The sequence below is a fragment of the Hemibagrus wyckioides genome, linkage group LG09, assembly GCF_019097595.1.
Source record: "Hemibagrus wyckioides isolate EC202008001 linkage group LG09, SWU_Hwy_1.0, whole genome shotgun sequence".
Taxonomy (NCBI): Eukaryota; Metazoa; Chordata; class Actinopteri; order Siluriformes; family Bagridae; genus Hemibagrus; species Hemibagrus wyckioides.
In genome coordinates, this window is record NC_080718.1 from 27,129,320 (window position 1) to 27,152,275 (window position 22,956).

The window sequence follows — 22,956 nt, forward strand, 5'->3', positions numbered from 1 at the left end:
CTCTTACACGCACTCTCATACACACTCTTACACACACTCTCATACACACTCTTACACACACTCTCATACACACTCTTACATACACTCTCATACACACTCTTACACACACTCTCATACACACTCTTACACACACTCTCATACACACTCTTACACAAACTCTCATACACACTCTTACACACACTCTTACACACTCTTACACACACTCTCATACACACTCTTACACGCACTCTCATACACACTCTTACACACACTCTCATACACACTCTTACACACACTCTCATACACACTCTTACATACACTCTCATACACACTCTTACACACACTCTCATACACACTCTCATACACACTCTTACACACACTCTCATACACACTCTTACACGCACTCTTACACACTCTTACACACACTCTCATACACACTCTTACACACACTCTCATACACACTCTTACACACACTCTCATACACACTCTTACACACACTCTCATACACACTCTTACACACACTCTCATACACACTCTTACACACACTCTCATACACACTCTTACACGCACTCTTACACACACTCTCCAATACTCTCATACACACTCTTACACACACTCTCATACACACTCTTACACACACTCTCATACACACTCTTACACACACTCTCATACACACTCTCATACACACTCTCATACACACTCTCATACACACTCTTACACACACTCTCATACACACTCTCATACACACTCTTACACGCACTCTCATACACACTCTTACACACACTCTCATACACACTCTTACACACACTCTCATACACACTCTCATACACACTCTTACACGCACTCTCATACACACTCTTACACACACTCTCATACACACTCTTACACACACTCTCATACACACTCTTACACACACTCTCATACACACTCTTACACACACTCTCATACACACTCTCATACACACTCTCACACACACTCTCATACACACTCTTACACACACTCTCATACACACTCTCATACACACTCTCATACACACTCTCACACACACTCTCCAATACTCTCATACACACTCTTACACACACTCTCACACACACTCTTACACACACTCTCATACACACTCTTACACACACTCTCATACACACTCTCATACACACTCTCATACACACTCTTACACACACTCTCATACACACTCTTACACACACTCTCATACACACTCTTACACACACTCTCACACACACTCTTACACACACTCTCATACACACTCTTACACACACTCTCATACACACTCTTACACACACTCTCATACACACTCTTACACACACTCTCATACACACTCTCATACACACTCTCATACACACTCTCACACACACTCTCATACACACTCTTACACACACTCTCATACACACTCTCATACACACTCTCATACACACTCTCACACACACTCTCCAATACTCTCATACACACTCTTACACACACTCTCACACACACTCTTACACACACTCTCATACACACTCTTACACACACTCTCATACACACTCTCATACACACTCTCATACACACTCTTACACACACTCTCACACACACTCTTACACACACTCTCATACACACTCTTACACACACTCACACACACTCTTACACACACTCTCATACACACTCTTACACACACTCTCATACACACTCTCACACACACTCTCCAATACTCTCATACACACTCTTACACACACTCTCATACACACTCTTACACACACTCTTACACACACTCTCATACACACTCTTACACACACTCTCATACACACTCTTACACACACTCTCATACACACTCTCATACACACTCTTACACACACTCTCATACACACTCTTACACACACTCTCATACACACTCTCATACACACTCTCATACACACTCTTACACACACTCTCACACACACTCTCATACACACTCTTACACACACTCTCATACACACTCTCATACACACTCTTACACACACTCTCACACACACTCTTACACACACTCTCATACACACTCTTACACACACTCTCATACACACTCTCATACACACTCTTACACACACTCTCACACACACTCTTACACACACTCTCATACACACTCTTACACACACTCTCATACACACTCTCATACACACTCTTACACAAACTCTCATACACATTCTTACACAAACTCTCATACACACTCTTACACACACTCTCATACACACTCTTACACACACTCTCATACACACTCTCACACACACTCTCATACACACTCTTACACACTCTCATACACACTCTTACACAAACTCTCATACACACTCTTACATACACTCTCATACACACTCTTACACACACTCTCATACACACTCTTACACACACTCTCATACACACTCTTACACACACTCTCATACACACTCTTACACAAACTCTCATACACACTCTTATACACACTCATACACACTCTCATACACACTCTTACACACACTCTCATACACACTCTTACACACACTCTCATACACACTCTCGCACACTCTCATACACACTCTGTACACACACTCTCATACACACTCTTACACACACTCTCATACACACTCTTACACACACTCTCATACACACTCTTACACACACTCTCACACACACTCTCCAATACTCTCATACACACTCTTACACAAACTCTCATACACATTCTTACACAAACTCTCATACACACTCTTACACACACTCTCATACACACTCTTACACACACTCTCATACACACTCTTACACAAACTCTCATACACACTCTTACACACACTCTCATACACACTCTTACACACACTCTCATACACACTCTTACACACACTCTCATACACACTCTTACACACACTCTCATACACACTCTTACACACACTCTCATACACACTCTTACACACACTCTCATACACACTCTTACATACACTCTCATACACACTCTTACACACACTCTCATACACACTCTTACACACACTCTCATACACACTCTCACACACACTCTCATACACACTCTTACACACACTCTCCAATACTCTCATACACACTCTCATACACACTCTTACACACACTCTCATACACACTCTTACACACACTCTCATACACACTCTTACACACACTCTCATACACACTCTTACACACACTCTCATACACACTCTTACACACACTCTCCAATACTCTCATACACACTCTCATACACACTCTTACACACACTCTCATACACACTCTTACACACACTCTCATACACACTCTTACACACACTCTCATACACACTCTCATACACACTCTCATACACACTCTCATACACACTCTTACACAAACTCTCATACACACTCTTACATACACTCTCATACACACTCTTACACACACTCTCATACACACTCTTACACACACTCTCATACACACTCTTACACACACTCTCATACACACTCTTACACACACTCTCATACACACTCTTACACACACTCTCATACACACTCTTACACACACTCTCATACACACTCTTACACACACTCTCATACACACTCTCACACACACTCTCATACACACTCTCACACAAACTCTCATACACACTCTTACACAAACTCTCATACACACTCTTACACACACTCTCATACACACTCTCATACACACTCTTACACACACTCTCATACACACTCTTACACACACTCTCATACACACTCTTACACACACTCTCCAATACTCTCATACACACTCTTACACAAACTCTCATACATACACTCACACACACACTTATACACACTTGCACACACTCTCATACACTCTTATATACACTCTCACACACACACACTCACATACTCACCCACTCTCAAGCACTCACACACACTCACACATGATCTCATACACTCTCACACACACTTTCACACACAGTCTGACACACACTCTCACACACACTCTCACACTCTCAAATACTCACACACACTCTCATATACACACTCAAACATGCTCATACACACACTCATACACTCTCATACACACTCTCACAAACACACACACACACACACAGTATATGCAGTATGTACATACTTAAGTATCCTCTACAGACACCAGTTATTTACAACAAAAAAAAGGATGAGAAATCCAAATGCTTTTAAATTTAGCATCTCAAAAATATTTAATAATGTTATAAAAAATCACAAAGAAAATGATATATTGCGATAATATGATGAACCATCCATATTTACTTCAGGACACAGCGTGCATCATGGGTACAAATACTCTTAGCTCACAGTGTGTTGAAGATGCTGCTGAGAAGACTGTTCATCTTTTCACTTGTGTGTGTGTGTGTGTGTGTGTGTGCCTGCTCTATTTTAGGATAATATCTTTTCAATTAGAGAGAGAGAGAGCAAGAGAGTGTGTGTGAGTGTGTGTGTGTGTGTGTGCGTGTTAATTACAGGCATTGTAATTATCACTGAGTGTGCGTTTGTGTGTGTGTTGTGAGCTACATTAACCCTAGCACTTGTTTTTATCGATTAGATGAGCGTTAAAAAGTGATTCATCCACTGTCTTTTCCTTCCTTCTGTGAAGCAGGGTGTGATCAGGCATCCTAATGATCTGTGTGTGTGTGTGTTTGTGTGTGTGTGTGTGTGTGTGTGTGAGAGAGAGAGAGAGAGAGAGAGAGAGAGAGAGAGAGAGAGACAGAGAGAATGCATATATTACTCAGGGTTTATTACAGAAACAGGGGGTTGTGTTGATGGGGAGAACATGCGTTCATCATTCAAGTGTCTTTTAATGTCTCTGAAGTGGATCTGAAGTCACGACTACAGCCCAAGTGTGGAAATACAGCTCCCGTATGGCCATGATACGAAAAAACTGCCCTCACAGGACCTGGACAGAGGGTGGACCTAACTGAGTATCATGCCATACAGGGTGTAAATGGGTTTAAAGAATAGAATCCTTCAATTAGACCCGAATTAGACCCGCAGTGGCTGATGGGAATCGTAGTCCTGTGCCGAAGTCACTGTAACTGTAAAATAGGAAAATAATCATTAATAACCTAATAATAAGGACAGTAGGGATAAAAATATATTACAAAGAAAGTGCAAAAAAAGTTTGAATAATTTTTTTTTTAAAACCCAGCGCTGAAGGATGGATAAAATTTGGCTGATTGTATGGAATTTTTTTAATCCCAGGGTCAAAAATAAGACTCTGAAGGTGGAAAAATTCCCCCACATGGACAAATCTTAGCTCAGAATAGAACTATGTGGATGAAAAACAACCTCCGAGGAATTCCGGCTGTTTATTTTCCCACACGGATACATGCCAGGTGTTTCTGGGAAAAAAATATCTGGAAAGGAAACTTTCAACATGTCTGTTTTATTTTAAAAATGAATCCTGTCCAAATACTTACGGTCTGACGCAATCACAAGCCCCGCCCACTGTTGAGTGATGACCGCCGTATCATCACGGTGATGTCTCTACGATTGCGGTCTTCTTACACTGAAAAAAATGATTCATTGAATTTACTCAATTTTTTTTAAGTTAAGAGGTTGCAATCAATTTATTTTAGCTACATTTAAATACATAAATTTAGTTCACTGACTTTGAACTAAATTTATGTATTTAAATGTAGCTAAAATAAATTGACTGCAACCTCTTAACTTAAAAAAAAATCGAGTAAATTCAATGAATCATTTTTTTCAGTGTATGATCGGTGTTTCTGCTCAATCCCGGGCGAAGTTTTCGACTCAGCTGACGGTTAAAAAAGCACTAAGAGCTCCCAGCAGAGTCGGGCTCGGAGTTCAGTTTTCTCTTAACTTGGCTTGAGTTGTTATTTTTATTCTACGTTTATTTCTCTTGGCTTGAGAGATCATTCGGGCCAGATGGAGTCTTCAGACTCCAGAGGCTTTGGACATGAGTTGTGTTGTGTGAGCAGATAAAAGTAGGAAAAAATCCATCATTTTAGTAGAATTATGAGCAGTAATGAAGTGAAATTTCTAATTATCCCAATCTCAGCATGGTGAGAAGACAGATTTTTAGGGTTTGATTTTTTTATGTAGTCTTTAGTAGGCGTTCCTGCTACTGGTTGCCATAGTAACGACATTGGATTTTTGTATAAAATTCAGCAGGGGCTTTTAAAACGAATTGATCAATAAGGAACTTTAACCTATTTTCTTATCATTATTTTTAATTATTATTTCTTTTTTCTTTTTCTTTTTTAATTATTATTCATTAATTATTATCTATTTATTATTGTATGATTTTTTCCCCCCATGTATTTTCTATCTGCTCATCTTCACAGCTGTTGTCAAGGAATGTCCAGTTCACTGTAAATTGTAAATTTTGTCCTCAAAGTTGATGTTAGAAGCAGGAAAAATGGACAAGTGATTTGAGCGAGTTTGAACATAAGGGCCAAATTGTGAAGGCTAGACCACTGGATCAGAGCATCTCCAAAACTGCAGCTCTTGTGGGATGTTCCCGGTCTGCAGTGGTCAGTATCTATCAAAAGTGGTCCAAAGAAGGAACAGTGGTGAACCAGTGACAGGGTCATGGACGGTCAAGACTCACTGATGCATGTGGGGAGAGAAGGCTGACCCATGTGATCCGATCCAACAGACGAGCTACTGTTGCTCAAATTGCTGAAGAAGTTAATGCTGGTTCTGATAGAAAGGTGTCAGAATACACAGTGTATGATGGGTCAGGCAGCAAAAGGGGGACAATATTAGGCAGGTGGTCATAATGTTATGCCTGGTCGGTGTAAAAGTCTACTTTTAATCTGTCCATTGTTGAATGTGCTATACAAATAAAATTGAATTGAACTGTATAGCATATTCCAATAATTCCGTATTGCTGACTTTCCGATGATTAGTGGACGTTAGAATAGTTCAGTGTGTGTTTTTGACCACAACATGGCCTAGGAGTCATTAAAGAGCCTAAACAGAGACTTGCTTCCTAATGACCATCGATTCCTGTTCAGTTTATTTCACGTTTTCAGAGCGACGCTGAGACACCGCGTTTAAATACCGCCCGCACTCCGACGCGTCTCTCAGCGCCGAGCTGTTCATTAAGCCGCAGTTCTGTAAGGATTTCCCCGTAATGAGCTGCATCTTAAACATGCCTCCTGTGTGAGTGAAGAGGTGCTCGAGCCTCTGCTGAGAACCTTCATTTAGCTCCCGGGCTTCTTACTCCAGGCTAGAGACCAGCTCATCAAAGCAGATGCAGGATGTTGATTAGGCCTTCAAGTTGGCAACAAAACAAGGAGTAAGGGCAAGGCTAGAGCTGTGTGTGTGTGTGTGTGTGTGTGTGTGTGGACCATGTATGGCTTTATAACGCAGATGCTACCTTATTAGGAGGCCACCTGAAGCCGGTAACATGATAACACAGAGCGCTTGTACGTCACTGGCAGGGAAGACACAAGGTGAAGAGACGAGAAAAGAAAATAATTTCAGTCTAAATCTCCAACAGCAGATTAAAATGATTCTTAAACGTCAAATAGACTTGAAATAATATTTAAATATTTAAGAGTCATGCACTGAAATGTGTTCTGTACTCAGATAAACACTGTGTTAATGGTGTGTGTGTTTTTGTGGGTTGGTGTGTGGGGGCCGTGCGGTTGGTGTGTGTTGGTTGTGTGTGTGGTTTTTTGTGTGTTGGTGTGTGTATGTGGGGGGGCTGGTGTGTGTAATTTTTTGTATTTGTTTGTGTGTGTGTGTTTTTGTGGGTTGGTGTGTGGGGGCGGTGCGGTTGGTGTGTGTGGGTTTTTTGTGTGTTGGTGTGTGTGTGGGGGGCTGGTGTGTGAAATTTTTTGTGTTTGTTTGTGTGTGTGTGTTTTGTGGATTGGATTTGGGGTTAATTTGGGGTTAAAGGCCACCTTTATGGGAACTGATGCAAGTCTCTAAATGTTTTTGCCTGCAGTGGAAATGGTCCTTTGGCTAAAGAGCAGATTTGTACATAAGAGATTACATCTGGTTATGTGTGTGTGTGTGTGTGTGTGTGTATGTGTGTGTGTGTGTGTGTGTGTATGTGTGTGTGTGTGTGTAAGAGAGAAGATGAATGATAAACAGGGTGTTCTCTCACGTCCACAGTGTGATGCTTCCTAAAGAGCCTGAAAAATGCCTCTTCTGTGTAACACTGCACTCACACATCACTCTTTACTTAATGATATAGATGGATGGATGAATGGATGGATGGATGGATGGATGGATGACTAAACAGATGGATAAATGAACACAGATGGACAGAAGGAGTGATAATGGATGGATGGATGCATAAAACTGGATGGATGGATGCATGGCTGGATGGATTGATGAATGGATGGATAAACACAGATGAATGGATAGATGGATGCATGCATGCATAAACACGGGTGGATGGATGGATGGATGGATGAATAAACACAAATGGATGAATGGATACATGGCTGGATGGATGGATGGATGAACAGATGGATAAAAGGATGGATGGATGCAAAAACCTGGATGGATGGATGGATGGATGGATGTATGGATGAACAGGTGGATAAAAGGATGGATGAATGCATGCATGAATAAACATGGATGGATGGATGGATGGATAAACATGGATGGATGGAAGGATGCATGGATGGATGGATGGATGCATGGATGGAAGGATGGATGGATGCATTAGTGGGTAAATGGATATAACATGGAGTAACCAGATGGATAAATGGATGAATAAACAGACATAAATGGTGAATTTTTAAAAAAAGTATAAGAGCTGAGTAAAATGTTAGATAACGATTTCACATTGTGTGTACTCATTGTGTGTGTGTGTGTGTGTGTGTGTGTGTGTAGCCCAAAGGCTTCAGGAGGTACTCCAGCTCCCCTCTGCTGATCCAGGAACAGTTTGGCTGCATTAAGGAGGTCATGCCTATCGGTGAGGGAGACTTTATCATGACACTTCATACTGTGTCCCTGCCAACAAGCCGTTGCTATAGTAACAGTCATGTGGGATGTTCAGCTCTGTTAAAGACAATCAATCAGCACCATCGTTCTGACCAATCAGGTGGAAGAATCCATGTCTGTGGTGTAAATGTGTATGAGTCAGAGTTGATGTGAGAGATGTGAGGGTTTTGATTGACAGCTGTCTTGTCCTGTCCTAGCGTGCGGCAGTAAGGTGGACCCGGTGTACGAGGCGCTGAGGTTCGGGACGTCCCTCGCTCAGAAGACCAAGAGGGCCAGCGGCTCAGACTCGCCTCCCAGAAACTCTGTAAGACTTTCTCTTTATTTCACAGAAAACTCAATAAGCAGTGTGTTAATGTTATAAGACACTTTATTATACATTATTACTGTACACTAAATAAATAATATGAAATTATAAACCTTTTATACGCTTTATTGTGTTTTATAGTAAAGTCTTGTTTGGTTTATTAATGCTGTGGATTTCAGTAGAGATTCCGACCCGATATTCATTTCTTATAGATACAGTAGAGATAAATTCTACTGAACTCTAGTAATTAAAACCACTGAACTCTGTGTACAATATCTAAACAACTTGTTTACATGTTTGTTTACACTTATTTTTTTAATACATCTCCTTCTGTCTAGTCTTTTTCTTATTCTCTGCTTTGAATTGTGCTGTCTTACTTACATCAATAACAATTCTATCTATCTATCTATCTATCTATCTATCTATCTATCTATCTATCTATCTATCTATCTATCTATCTATCTATCTGACTGCATCTCTGTCTATCTGTTCATCTGTCTGTCTGTCCATCTGTCTATCTTCACTATAAAATCTTTTTTAATGAAGAATTTCAATTCAAAATCATTGCACATGTAATTTCATTTCATTTCATTTCATTTCATTATTTTTTCTTTATTGCATTTAATAACATAAAAAATAAAAATCTGGACTTATTATATATTAACTATTTCCTTTTTCACTATGTTTTCTCTGATCTACCGCTACAGGGTATCAGATCAGTGGCATCTCTAATGATCTAGACCTGAAGCCATCAGTGTGTGTGTGTGTGTCACCGATGATCTCAGGGAATATTAAGCCTTTAATTTAACTCCAGGTGTTTCTTCTTAATGAACGACACTGATAAAGCGTTTATAACGCAGCGTGCTCGGCTTCGTCCTGCGTCCTGCTTCCACGTCCTGCTTCCAAGAGGGAAATGAAAGACATTCAAGCACATCAACAAAAATCACATCTAAACATCGCTAGAGCGCTAAAGAGCTGATCGTAACCATAAATAGACAAAAACTACACATAACCCTTGATATGTGTAATGAGGCATGAGGAAATGGGAGGCTTTGGAGAGAGAGAGAGAGAGAGAGAGAGACAGTGAGAGACAGAGAGTGAAGCAGAGAGAGACAAAGAGTGGGAGAGAGAGGCAGAGAGACAGAGAGTGAGAGAGAGAATGAAAGACAGGGGACTGAGAGAGAGAGAGAGAGACCTTGAGACACACTGAGAGAGAGAGAGAGAGACCCTGAGACACAGAGAGAGAGAGACAGAGGGAAACAGCAAGACAGAGAGAGAGAGAGAGAGACAGAGAGAGAGGGGAGAGAGAGACATACATACATACATACATACATACACACACACACACACACACACACACACACACACACACAGCTCATCACAACTACATTAATTACACATTCCTAATTTCTCCCAGGCTCCGCCCACATCTCACAAACAGCACAAGGCCACGCCTCCTCCTTTAATAAATAAAAATTGATTTAAAAATTGAAAGATTTCTGCAGTATAAGAGGAATAAACTACTTTAATGAAGACATGCTGTTCTAGGAAGCTCATCAACTTCTCTGCTTCACACACACACACACACACACACACACACAGTCATTGATTGTTTTCCTGTAGCAGCAGGACACCGAATGTTTTACTAGCTACCTTGCTCTGAGTACTACAGATCTAGAGAACGTAAGCCTCTGACCTTATTTCTGTTTGCTTTTCGAGTCTGTACAGCTATTCAGCTGTGCTAGATGTTGAAAAGAAACACCACACCACACACACTCTCAGCACACACACTCTGACAATACACACTCTCATCCCCGCAGACACACAGACTCACCGGGGCTCAGCGATGCTCAGATAAGGCCACTCGAAAGCGATTATTACCCATAAAGGAAAAGCTAATGTAAAGTGAACAAGGGACTGGCCAGAACACACACACACACACACAAACATACAGACACACACACACACTACACACACATACACACACACTGTCTCTCTGAAGGATAAAGGAGAGAAGAAGTCCATTATCCTGAAACGCACTCTCTTGGTAGCAAGAGTGAGAACGTTCAAATGAAAACAAAATGTCCGACCGCTTCTGCTGCAGCATTCGGATCGTCACGCGGCGGGTTTACAGGCCGTTCGTAACCAAACCATTAGCACTTCTCCCGGATTAGTGCTGCTGATACGCCTCATTTACGGACACTGTGCGATCATTTAACAGCTGGTTGGGTCAGACAGGGTGAGGGTGTGTGTGTGTGTGTGTGTGTTTGTGAAAGTGATGTAGGGAATAAGAATGAAGGCACTTATCTCTGTGTGTGTGTGTGTGTGTTGTTTATTTAAACAGCTCAGCAATTAAGAGCTTTTTAATTATTTACAATACATTGAACAAAATGTTGTGAAATAAATAAATAAATAAAAATAAAAGCAAAAGTTACATTTAAAGAAATATGATGTAATAGAGCAGGTATGAGGATGAGGACAATGATGAGGATAAAATATGAAGGAATTAGTGTTATATCGATAAGGAGCTACTTTATAAGTTACTCAGGAGCTCTGGGATTATATACAGCTGGAGAAAAGCTCTCTGGTATCACTCTGATGAGGATGAGGATGAGGATGAGGTTCAGGTTCCCTTCTGATCCCAGTTCCTGTCAAGTTTTATTCCTCATGTTGTTTCAGGGAGTTTTTTTCCTCACCACCGTCACCTTAGGATTCAGGATAAATCTACAGTTAATAAAATTTTTTTATTCTATATTTTTATAGTTCTGTACAAGCTGTTTTGAGATGGTGTCCATTGTTAAAAGCTTGATACAAGTAAAATTGGATTATAAAATAAATTTTGAATAAATACAGAGTTCAGAGATTTTTTTTGAAAAATAGAGAGAGAGAGAAACAGATACAGGGAGAGAGACAGAAAGAGACAGACAGAGAAAGACAGTGAGACAAAGAGAGAGACAGAAAGAGAGAGAGAGAGAGACAGACAGACAGTGAGACAGAGAGAGAGTTAGAAAGAGAGACAGAGACAGATGGAGAAAGCCAGCGAGACAGAGAGAGAGACAGAGAAAGAGAGACAGACAGAGAAAGACAGACAGACAGCGAGACAGAGAGATAGACAGAGAGACAGACGGAGAAAGCCAGCGAGACAGAGAAAGAGACAGACAGAGAAAGAGAGACAGACAGAGAAAGACAGACAGACAGCAAGACAGAGAGAGAGAGACAGACAGAGAAAGACAGCGAGACAGAGAGCGAGAGACAGCGAGACATGCATATTATATTTATATGGGAGTCTTTGTTTGATGTGTGTGTGTGTGTATTTGTGTGTGTGTGTCTTAACTAGTATGTTTTTCTTTTCCAGACAAGCGATCTTGCTGAAGTTCCAGAGGAAGCAGCCCACTGCAGTCACACGCAACTGACCAGGAAACACAGCGACAACGGTTAGAACACAAACAACGACCTAAACACCTCAACACCACTTCATAAACACCGACATCATCAAAAACGTATAAACTACTCAGCTAGTTTGCTCCGGATTCACTGGATTCCTCTGCATCCACTGGTTTCCTTTGGATTCACTGGATTCCTTTGGATTCACTGGTTTCCTGTGGGTTCACTGGTTTTCTCTGGATTCACTGGTTTCCTCTGGATTCACTGGTTTCCTCTAGATTCACTGGTTTCCTCTGGATTCACTGGATTCCTCTAGATTCACTGGTTTCCTGTGGATTCACTGGATTCCTCTAGATTCACTGGTTTCCTGTGGGTTCACTGGTTTCCTCTGGATTCACTGGATTCCTCTAGATTCACTGGTTTCCTCTGGATTCACTGGTTTCCTCACTGGATTCCTCTGGATTCACTGGTTTCCTATAGATTCACTGGTTTCCTCTGGATTCACTGGTTTCCTATAGATTCACTGGTTTCCTCTGGATTCACTGGTTTCCTCTGGTTTAACTGGTTTCCTTTGGATTCACTGGTTTCCTTTGGATTCACTGGTTTCCTCTGGATTCACTGGTTTCCTGTGGATTCACTGGATTCCTCTTGATTCGCTGGTTTCCTGTGGATTCACTGGATTCACTGGTTTCCTCTGGATTCACTGGTTTCCTGTGGGTTCACTGGATTCCTCTTGATTCACTGGTTTCCTGTGGATTCACTGGTTTCCTCTGGATTCACTAGTTTCCTCTGGATTCACTGGATTCCTTTAGATTCACTGGTTTTCTCTGGATTCACTGGTTTCCTCTGGATTCACTGGATTCCTCTAGAGTCACTGGTTTCCTCTGGATTCACTGGTTTCCTCACTGGATTCACTGGTTTCCTCTGGATTCACTGGATTCCTCTAGATTCACTGGTTTCCTCTGGTTTCACTGGTTTCCTTTTGATTCACTGGATTCCTTTGGACTCACTGGTTTCCTGTGGGTTCACTGGTTTCCTTTTGATTCACTGGATTCCTTTGGACTCACTGGTTTCCTGTGGGTTCACTGGTTTCCTCTGGATTCACTGGTTTCCTCTGGATTCACTGGTTTCCTCTGGATTCGGCGGTTTCCTCTGGATTCACTGGTTTCCTGTGGGTTCACTGGTTTCCTTTTGATTCACTGGATTCCTTTGGACTCACTGGTTTCCTGTGGGTTCACTGGTTTCCTCTGGATTCACTGGTTTCCTCTGGATTCACTGGTTTCCTCTGGATTCGGCGGTTTCCTCTGGATTCACTGGTTTCCTGTGGGTTCACTGGTTTCCTCTGGATTTGGCGGTTTCCTCTGGATTCGGCGGTTTCCTCTGGATTCACTGGTTTCCTGTGGGTTAACTGGATTCCTCTTTATTCACTGGTTTCCTGTGGATTCACTGGTTTCCTCTGGATTCAGTAGTTTCCTCTGGATTCACTGGATTCCTTTAGATTCACTGGTTTTCTCTGGATTCACTGGTTTCCTCTGGATTCACTGGATTCCTTTAGATTCACTGGTTTCCTCTAGATTCACTGGTTTCCTCTGGATTCACTGGTTTCCTCTGGATTCACTGGATTCCTCTAGATTCACTGGTTTCCTCTGGATTCACTGGTTTCCTCACTGGATTCATCTGGATTCACTGGTTTCCTCTGGATTCACTGGTTTCCTCTGGTTTCACTGGTTTCCTTTTGATTCACTGGATTCCTTTGGACTCACTGGTTTCCTGTGGGTTCACTGGTTTCCTTTTGATTCACTGGATTCCTTTGGACTCACTGGTTTCCTGTGGGTTCACTGGTTTCCTCTGGATTCACTGGTTTCCTCTGGATTCACTGGTTTCCTCTGGATTCGGCGGTTTCCTCTGGATTCACTGGTTTCCTCTGGATTCACTGGTTTCCTGTGGATTCACCGGTTTCCAATGCATTCACTGGTTTCCTGTGGATTCACTGGTTTCCTCTGGATTCACTGGTTTCCTCTGGATTCACTGGTTTCCTCTAATCAGCCACCTCTTGATTGGTGACTCTAAATTGCCCCTAGGTGGGGTATTACAAACTAAGTGCAAAAAGCTGTAAAATATTCAATTGTTTACTTTTTATTAAATTTTTTATTCTCTATCGATCCTCTCTTCAGTCTTCACATCTCTGGAGAATGGAACAGAAACCTTCCACACAGAAGAGAAGAAACCAGAGGACTTGCAGGTGAGCGCCAAAATATTTTTGCCAGCGGGTGAAAATGAGCCGAACATGTAGGTGTGTAAGTGTGTGTGTGTGTGTGTGTGTGTGGCTATGAAACACCGTCAGGTGTCACTTTTAACACCAGCCCCTGTCTTTCTACCAGAAATAGGTTTAGCAAATAACAGGATCTCCTCAAACACAACAAACTCACCTGAAAGAACATGGTTCTGAGTGGATGATGGTGTGTAAAAGTGTGTGTGCATAAAACCTGGTGAAAAATTAGTTTTTATACATTTAATGTTGTTAATTAAAGCACAAGATACACTATACTGCCAAAAGTTTTGGGACACCCCTCCAGATCATTGAGTTCAGGTGTTGTTTTTCAGGGGTTGGGCTCGGCCCCTTAGTTCCAGTAAAAGGAACTCTAAATGCTTCAGCTTCATACCAAGACATTTTAGACAATTTCATGCTCCCAACTTTGTGGGAACAGTTTGGGGATGACCCCTTCCTGTTCCAACATGACTGTACACCAGTGACCAAAGCAAAGTCCATAAAGACATGGATGAGTGAGTTTGGTGTGGAGGAACTTCACAGGGTCCTGACCTCAACCTGATAGAACACCTTTGGGATGAATTTAGGTCAGAGACTGTGAGCCAAGTTTTCTCGTCCAACATCAGTGCCTGACCTCACAAATGTGCTTCTAGAGGAATTTGTGTGGTCAGGCACTGATGTTGGATGAGAAGGTCTGGCTCTCAGTCTCCGCGCTAATTCTAATTCTAACTGTGTGCAGTCATGACAAACTGTTAAAAAGCTGAAGGGGTGTAAATACTTATGCAAGCCGCTGTAGTTTTGCTTCAATAACTTTATTTACTGTCCAGTGTCAGGCAAATGAGGATCAGGTTCCCTTCGGAGTCTGGTTCCTCTCAAGGTTTCTTCCTCATATCATCTCAGGGAGTTTTTCCTCACCACCCTCACCTCAGGCTTCTCATTAGAGATAAACAGTAACTTAATTTTAAACTTTATCATTTTTATTGTTTCTATACTTCTGTAAAGCTGCTTTGAGACAATGTGTGTTGTTAAAAGTGCTATAGAAAATAAACTGAACTGAACTGAATTACCAGACGGATCGAGAGCGCAGCAGCGGGAGAAAGCGAGCGGCTCGGTCTCAAACCCGTTCTCCATAGAGGGAACGAGAAGGCATAAATAAACAAGTCTCTGAAATCAGTACAGCTTTTTACGAGGTCACAAATAAAAGCAGAACCCTCAGGATGCCTGACTATACACGGCCTCCTCTCTCTCTCTCTCTCTCTCTCTCTCTCTCTCTGTCTTCTCTCTCTCGCTAACACTTACTTTCTCACTCTCTTCCCTCTCTCTCTCTCTCTCTCTCTCTCTCTTCCTCTATCTCTGTTTCTCTCTCTCTCACTCTCTCTCTCTCTCTCTCTCTCTCTCTCTCTGTCTTCTCTCTCTCGCTAACACTTACTTTCTCACTCTCTTCCCTCTCTCTCTCTCTCTCTCTCTCTTCCTCTATCTCTGTTTCTCTCTCTCTCACTCTCTCTCTCTCTCTCTCTCTCTCTCTCTCTCTGTCTTCTCTCTCTCTCTAACACTTACTTTCTCACTCTCTTCCCCCTCTCTCTCTCCCCCTCTCTCTCTCTCTTCCTCTATCTCTGTTTCTCTCTCTCTTTCACTCACTTTCTCACTCTCTACCCCCCCTCCCCTCACTCTTTCCCTCTCTATCACTCACTTTCTCATTCTCTTGTTCTCTCCCTCTCTTGTTCTCTCCCTCTATCTCCCTCTCCCTCTCTCTCTCTCTCTCTCCCGCTGATCCCGCGCTTTCCTGTTTTACAAGGACACACAAATTCGTAGCACGTGTGGCCCTGTTTATAAAGCTGACATCCGAGGTTCAGTGAAAAAAAAAGTCCTTTGGCAGGGGTTAGGGTTATTTACAGCCATGGAAAATTTCCATGGGAAATGACAAAGTGTTTCCATGACGGAACGCTAACGCTCAGTGATTTCATCCATTACGGATTAACAGATAAATAAACAGGACGTCGTTTGATGCAGCGTCTCTCGGTCACGCTCCCAGATTACCAACTGCATGTTTTTCTGCTTCTTCTGCTCTAATGAACTAATTTCAGCTTCCTGGAGCAGTGTGTAATGACCTGACACGAGCCGGAGCACTGACCCCTGCCCCTGGTGTTCAATTTAATCATGTAGCTGTAAGACAAGTCCAATAAAATGTCTGTTTATTGACTGAAATACATCGATAGATGGATGGATGGATAGATAGACAGACAGACAGACAGACAGACAGATAGATAGATAGATAGATAGATAGATAGATAGATAGATAGATAGATAGATAGAGACAGACAGACAGACAGACAAACAGATAGATAGATAGATAGATAGATAGACAGACAGACAGACAGACAGACAGACAGATAGATAGATAGATAGATAGATAGATAGATAGATAGATAGAGACAGACAGACAGACAGACAGACAAACAGATAGATAGATAGATAGATAGATAGATAGACAGACAGACAGACAGACAGACAGACAGACAGATAGATAGATAGATAGATAGATAGATAGATAGACAAACAGACAGACAAACAGATAGATAGATAGATAGATAGACAGACAGACAGACAGACAGATAGATAGATAGATAGATAGATAGATAGATAGATAGATAGATAGATAGATAGACAGACAGACAGACAGACAGATAGACAGATAGATAAATAGATAGACAGACAGACAGACAAACAGATAGATAGATAGATAGATAGATAGATAGATAGATAGATAGATAGATAGATAGATAGATAGATAGAGACAGACAGACAGACAGACAAACATAGATAGATAGATAGATAGATAGATAGATAGATAGATAGATAGACAGACAGACAGACAGACAGACAGACAGATAGATAGATAGATAGATAGATAGATAGATAGATAGATAGATAGATAGACAGACAGACAAACAGACAGACAAACAGATAGATAGATAGATAGATAGATAGATAGATAGATAGATAGATAGATAGATAGATAGATAGATAGATAGATAGATAGAAATGTAAAACTAGAATATAAAATATAAGAAGTACTTGGGTTGAACATGACAGGTGTAGAGGTGAGTAGATTTATGGTTGTGGGGAAGAAACTGGCCCTGAACCTGCTGGTCCTGGTTGTGGTCAGGATGGTCCTGTATCTCTTCCTGGACAGAAGGAACAGTTGAAATGAGTCACGTTTGATTAAAGTCATTCAATTCTCTTGATATTTTATGTTACACTCGTGGTGTGAAGACGTCGTCGTTATTTCAGGGTGGTGTGATGAAGAGGAGTCCCAATCTTCCTCCTGCTTTTGACCCCTTTCTGGTCACCTGGTGTAAGTCGTGTGTGTAGATAAGGCATTAGAACGTGTTAAAAGATAGCGATGTGATGATTTCTACACAGAGAGATCCAGCACTGTGTCACTGTGTGTCCTGACCGCGTGATGAAACACTTAGCGGCGTTGCGGTGCAGGTTCGCTGTCTTGCGTCAGCTTTGAATAAATAAATCTGAGAAAACACAGCACATTGTTTCATCTGTCGTTGCGAGAGGAGACAAACACAACATCTGTCACACACACACACACAACATCTGACACACACACACAATATCTGACACACACACACACACACACACACAACATCTGACACACACACAATATCTGACACACACACACAATATCTGACACACACACACACACAACATCTGACACACACACACAATATCTGACACACACACACAACATCTGACACACACACACAACATCTGACACACACACACAATATCTGACACACACACACAATATCTGACACACACACAGTATCTGACACACACACACAATATCTTACACACACACACAATATCTGACACACACACACAACATCTGACACACACACAAAGTATCTGACACACACAGTATCTGACACACACACAGCACACACACAACATCTGACACACAAAGTATCTGACACACACACACAGTATCTGACACACACATCTGACACACACACAAAGTATCTGACACACACACACAGTATCTGACACACACATCTGACACACACACAAAGTATCTGACACACACACACAGTATCTGACACACACATCTGACACACACACAAAGTATCTGACACACACACACAGTATCTGACACACACACATCTGACACACACACAAAGTATCTGACACACACACATCTGACACACACACAAAGTATCTGACACACACACAAAGTATCTGACACACACACAAAGTATCTGACACACACATAAAGTATCTGACACACACACACAGTATCTGACACACACACAGTATCTGACACACACACATCTGACACACACAGAAAGTATCTGACACACACACACAGTATCTGACACACACACATCTGACACACACACAAAGTATCTGACACACACACACAGTATCTGACACACACAGCACACACACAACAACTGACACACACACACAACATCTGAGACACACACACACACAGTATCTGAAACACACACAGCACACACACACACACACACAACATCTGACACAAAGTATCTGACACACACACACAGTATCTGACACACACAGCACACACACATCTGACACACACACACACAACATCTGACACACACACACACACAACATCTGACACACACACACAGTATCTGACACACACACACAACATCTGACACACACATACACACACACACACAACATCTGACACACACACACAAACACAACATCTGACACACACACAGTATCTGACACACACACAACATCTGACACACACACAAACACACACAGATACACACACAACATCTGACACACACAACATCTGACACACACACACACACAAACACAACATCTGACACACACACAACATCTGACACACACACACACACAGTATCTGACACACACACATCTGACACACACAAAGTATCTGACACACACACACAGTATCTGACACACACAGCACACACACAACAACTGACACACACACAACATCTGACACACATACAATATCTGACACACACACACAATATCTGACACACACACACACACAACATCTGACACACACACACAATATCTGACACACACACACAACATCTGACACACACACACAACATCTGACACACACACACAATATCTGACACACACACACAATATCTGACACACACACAGTATCTGACACACACACACAATATCTTACACACACACACAATATCTGACACACACACACAACATCTGACACACACACAAAGTATCTGACACACACAGTATCTGACACACACACAGCACACACACAACATCTGACACACAAAGTATCTGACACACACACAGTATCTGACACACACATCTGACACACACACAAAGTATCTGACACACACACACAGTATCTGACACACACACATCTGACACACACACAAAGTATCTGACACACACACATCTGACACACACACAAAGTATCTGACACACACACAAAGTATCTGACACACACATAAAGTATCTGACACACACACACAGTATCTGACACACACACAGTATCTGACACACACACAGTATCTGACACACACACATCTGACACACACAGAAAGTATCTGACACACACACACAGTATCTGACACACACACATCTGACACACACACAAAGTATCTGACACACACACACAGTATCTGACACACACAGCACACACACAACAACTGACACACACACACAACATCTGAGACACACACACACACAGTATCTGAAACACACACAGCACACACACACACACACACACACAACATCTGACACAAAGTATCTGACACACACACACAGTATCTGACACACACAGCACACACACATCTGACACACACACACACAACATCTGACACACACACACACACAACATCTGACACACACACACACAGTATCTGACACACACACACAACATCTGACACACACATACACACACACACACAACATCTGACACACACACACAAACACAACATCTGACACACACACAGTATCTGACACACACAACATCTGACACACACACAAACACACACAGATACACACACAACATCTGACACACACACACACACAAACACAACATCTGACACACACACAACATCTGACACACACACACACACAGTATCTGACACACACACAACATCTGACACACACACACAGTATCTGACACACACACAACATCTGACACACACACACACACACAACATCTGACACACACACACAGTATCTGACACACACACAACATCTGACACACACACATACACACACACATACACACACAACATCTGACACACACAACATCTGACACACACACACACACACAAACACAACATCTGACACACACACAACATCTGACACACACACACAGTATCTGACACACACACAACATCTGACACACACACAACATCTGACACACACACACAGTATCTGACACACACACAACATCTGACACACACACACACACACACAACATCTGACACACACACACGGTATCTTACACACACACACACAACATCTGACACACACACACACATTATCTGACACACACACAGCACATGGTGTCTGACACACACACACACACACAACATCTGACACACACACACACACACAACATCTGACACACACACACAGTATCTGACACACACAGACAGCACACAGTATCTGACACACACACACACAAACACACAACATCTGACACACACACACAGTATCTGACACACAAACACACAACATCTGACACACACACACACAACATCTGACACACACAGTATCTGACACACACACACACAAACACACAACATCTGACACACACACACAGTATCTGACACACACACATCTGACACACACACATTATCTGACACACACACAGCACACACACACACACACAACATCTGACACACACACAGTATCTGACACACACACACAGCACACAGTATCTGACACACACAGTATCTCTCACACACAGTATCGGACACACACACAGTATCTGACACACACACAGTATCTGACACACACAGTATCTAACACACACACAACATCTGACACACACACAGTATCTAACACACACACAGTATCTGACACACACAGTATCTAACACACACACAGTATCTCTCACACACAGTATCTAACACACACACACACAATATCTAACACACACAGTATCTAACACACACACAACATCTGACACACACACAGTATCTAACACACACACAGTATCTGACACACACAGTATCTAACACACACACAATATCTAACACACACAGTATCTAAGACACACACACACACAGTATCTGACACACACACACACACACACAGTATCTAACACACACAGTATCTAACACACACACACAGTATCTAAGACACACACACACACAGTATCTGACACACACACACACACACACACACAGTATCTGACACACACACACACACAGTATCTAACACACAGTATCTAACACACACAATATCTAACACACACAGTATCTGACACACACACAGTATCTAACACACACAGTATCTAACACACACAGTATCTGACACACACACAGTATCTAACACACACAGTATCTGACACACACAGTATCTGACACACACACACACAGTATCACACACACACAGTATCTAACACCCACACACACAGTATCTATCACACACAGTATCTAACACCCACACACACAGTATCTACCACACACAGTATCTGATACACACACACAGTATCTGACACACACACAGTATCTAACACACACAGTATCTGACACACACACACACACACACAGTATCTAACACCCACACACACAGTATCTACCACACACAGTATCTGATACACACACACACAGTATCTGACACACACACAGTATCTGACACACACACAGTATCTAACACCCACACACACAGTATCTACCACACACAGTATCTGATACACACACACAGTATCTGACACACACACACAGTATCTAACACACACAGTATCTGACACACACACACACACACACACACACAGTATCTAACACACACAGTATCTAACACACACAGTATCTGACACACACAGTATCTGACACACACACACACAATATCTAACACACACAGTATCTAACACACACAGTATATGATACACACAC

The 22,956-nt window shown here is 41.9% G+C and overlaps 1 protein-coding gene across 1 annotated transcript in view; it reads left to right on the plus strand.

Annotated features, from left to right (window-relative positions):
- stac (SH3 and cysteine rich domain) overlaps positions 1-22,956 on the plus strand; it is an 89,867-nt gene that overhangs the window by 38,154 nt on the left and 28,757 nt on the right. The window contains exons 4-7 of the mRNA XM_058398548.1: positions 8,754-8,835; positions 9,062-9,168; positions 12,524-12,602; positions 14,727-14,794. Of these exons, the coding sequence (XP_058254531.1) occupies positions 8,754-8,835; positions 9,062-9,168; positions 12,524-12,602; positions 14,727-14,794 (336 nt within the window). The remainder of the gene's footprint in view (positions 1-8,753; positions 8,836-9,061; positions 9,169-12,523; positions 12,603-14,726; positions 14,795-22,956) is intronic.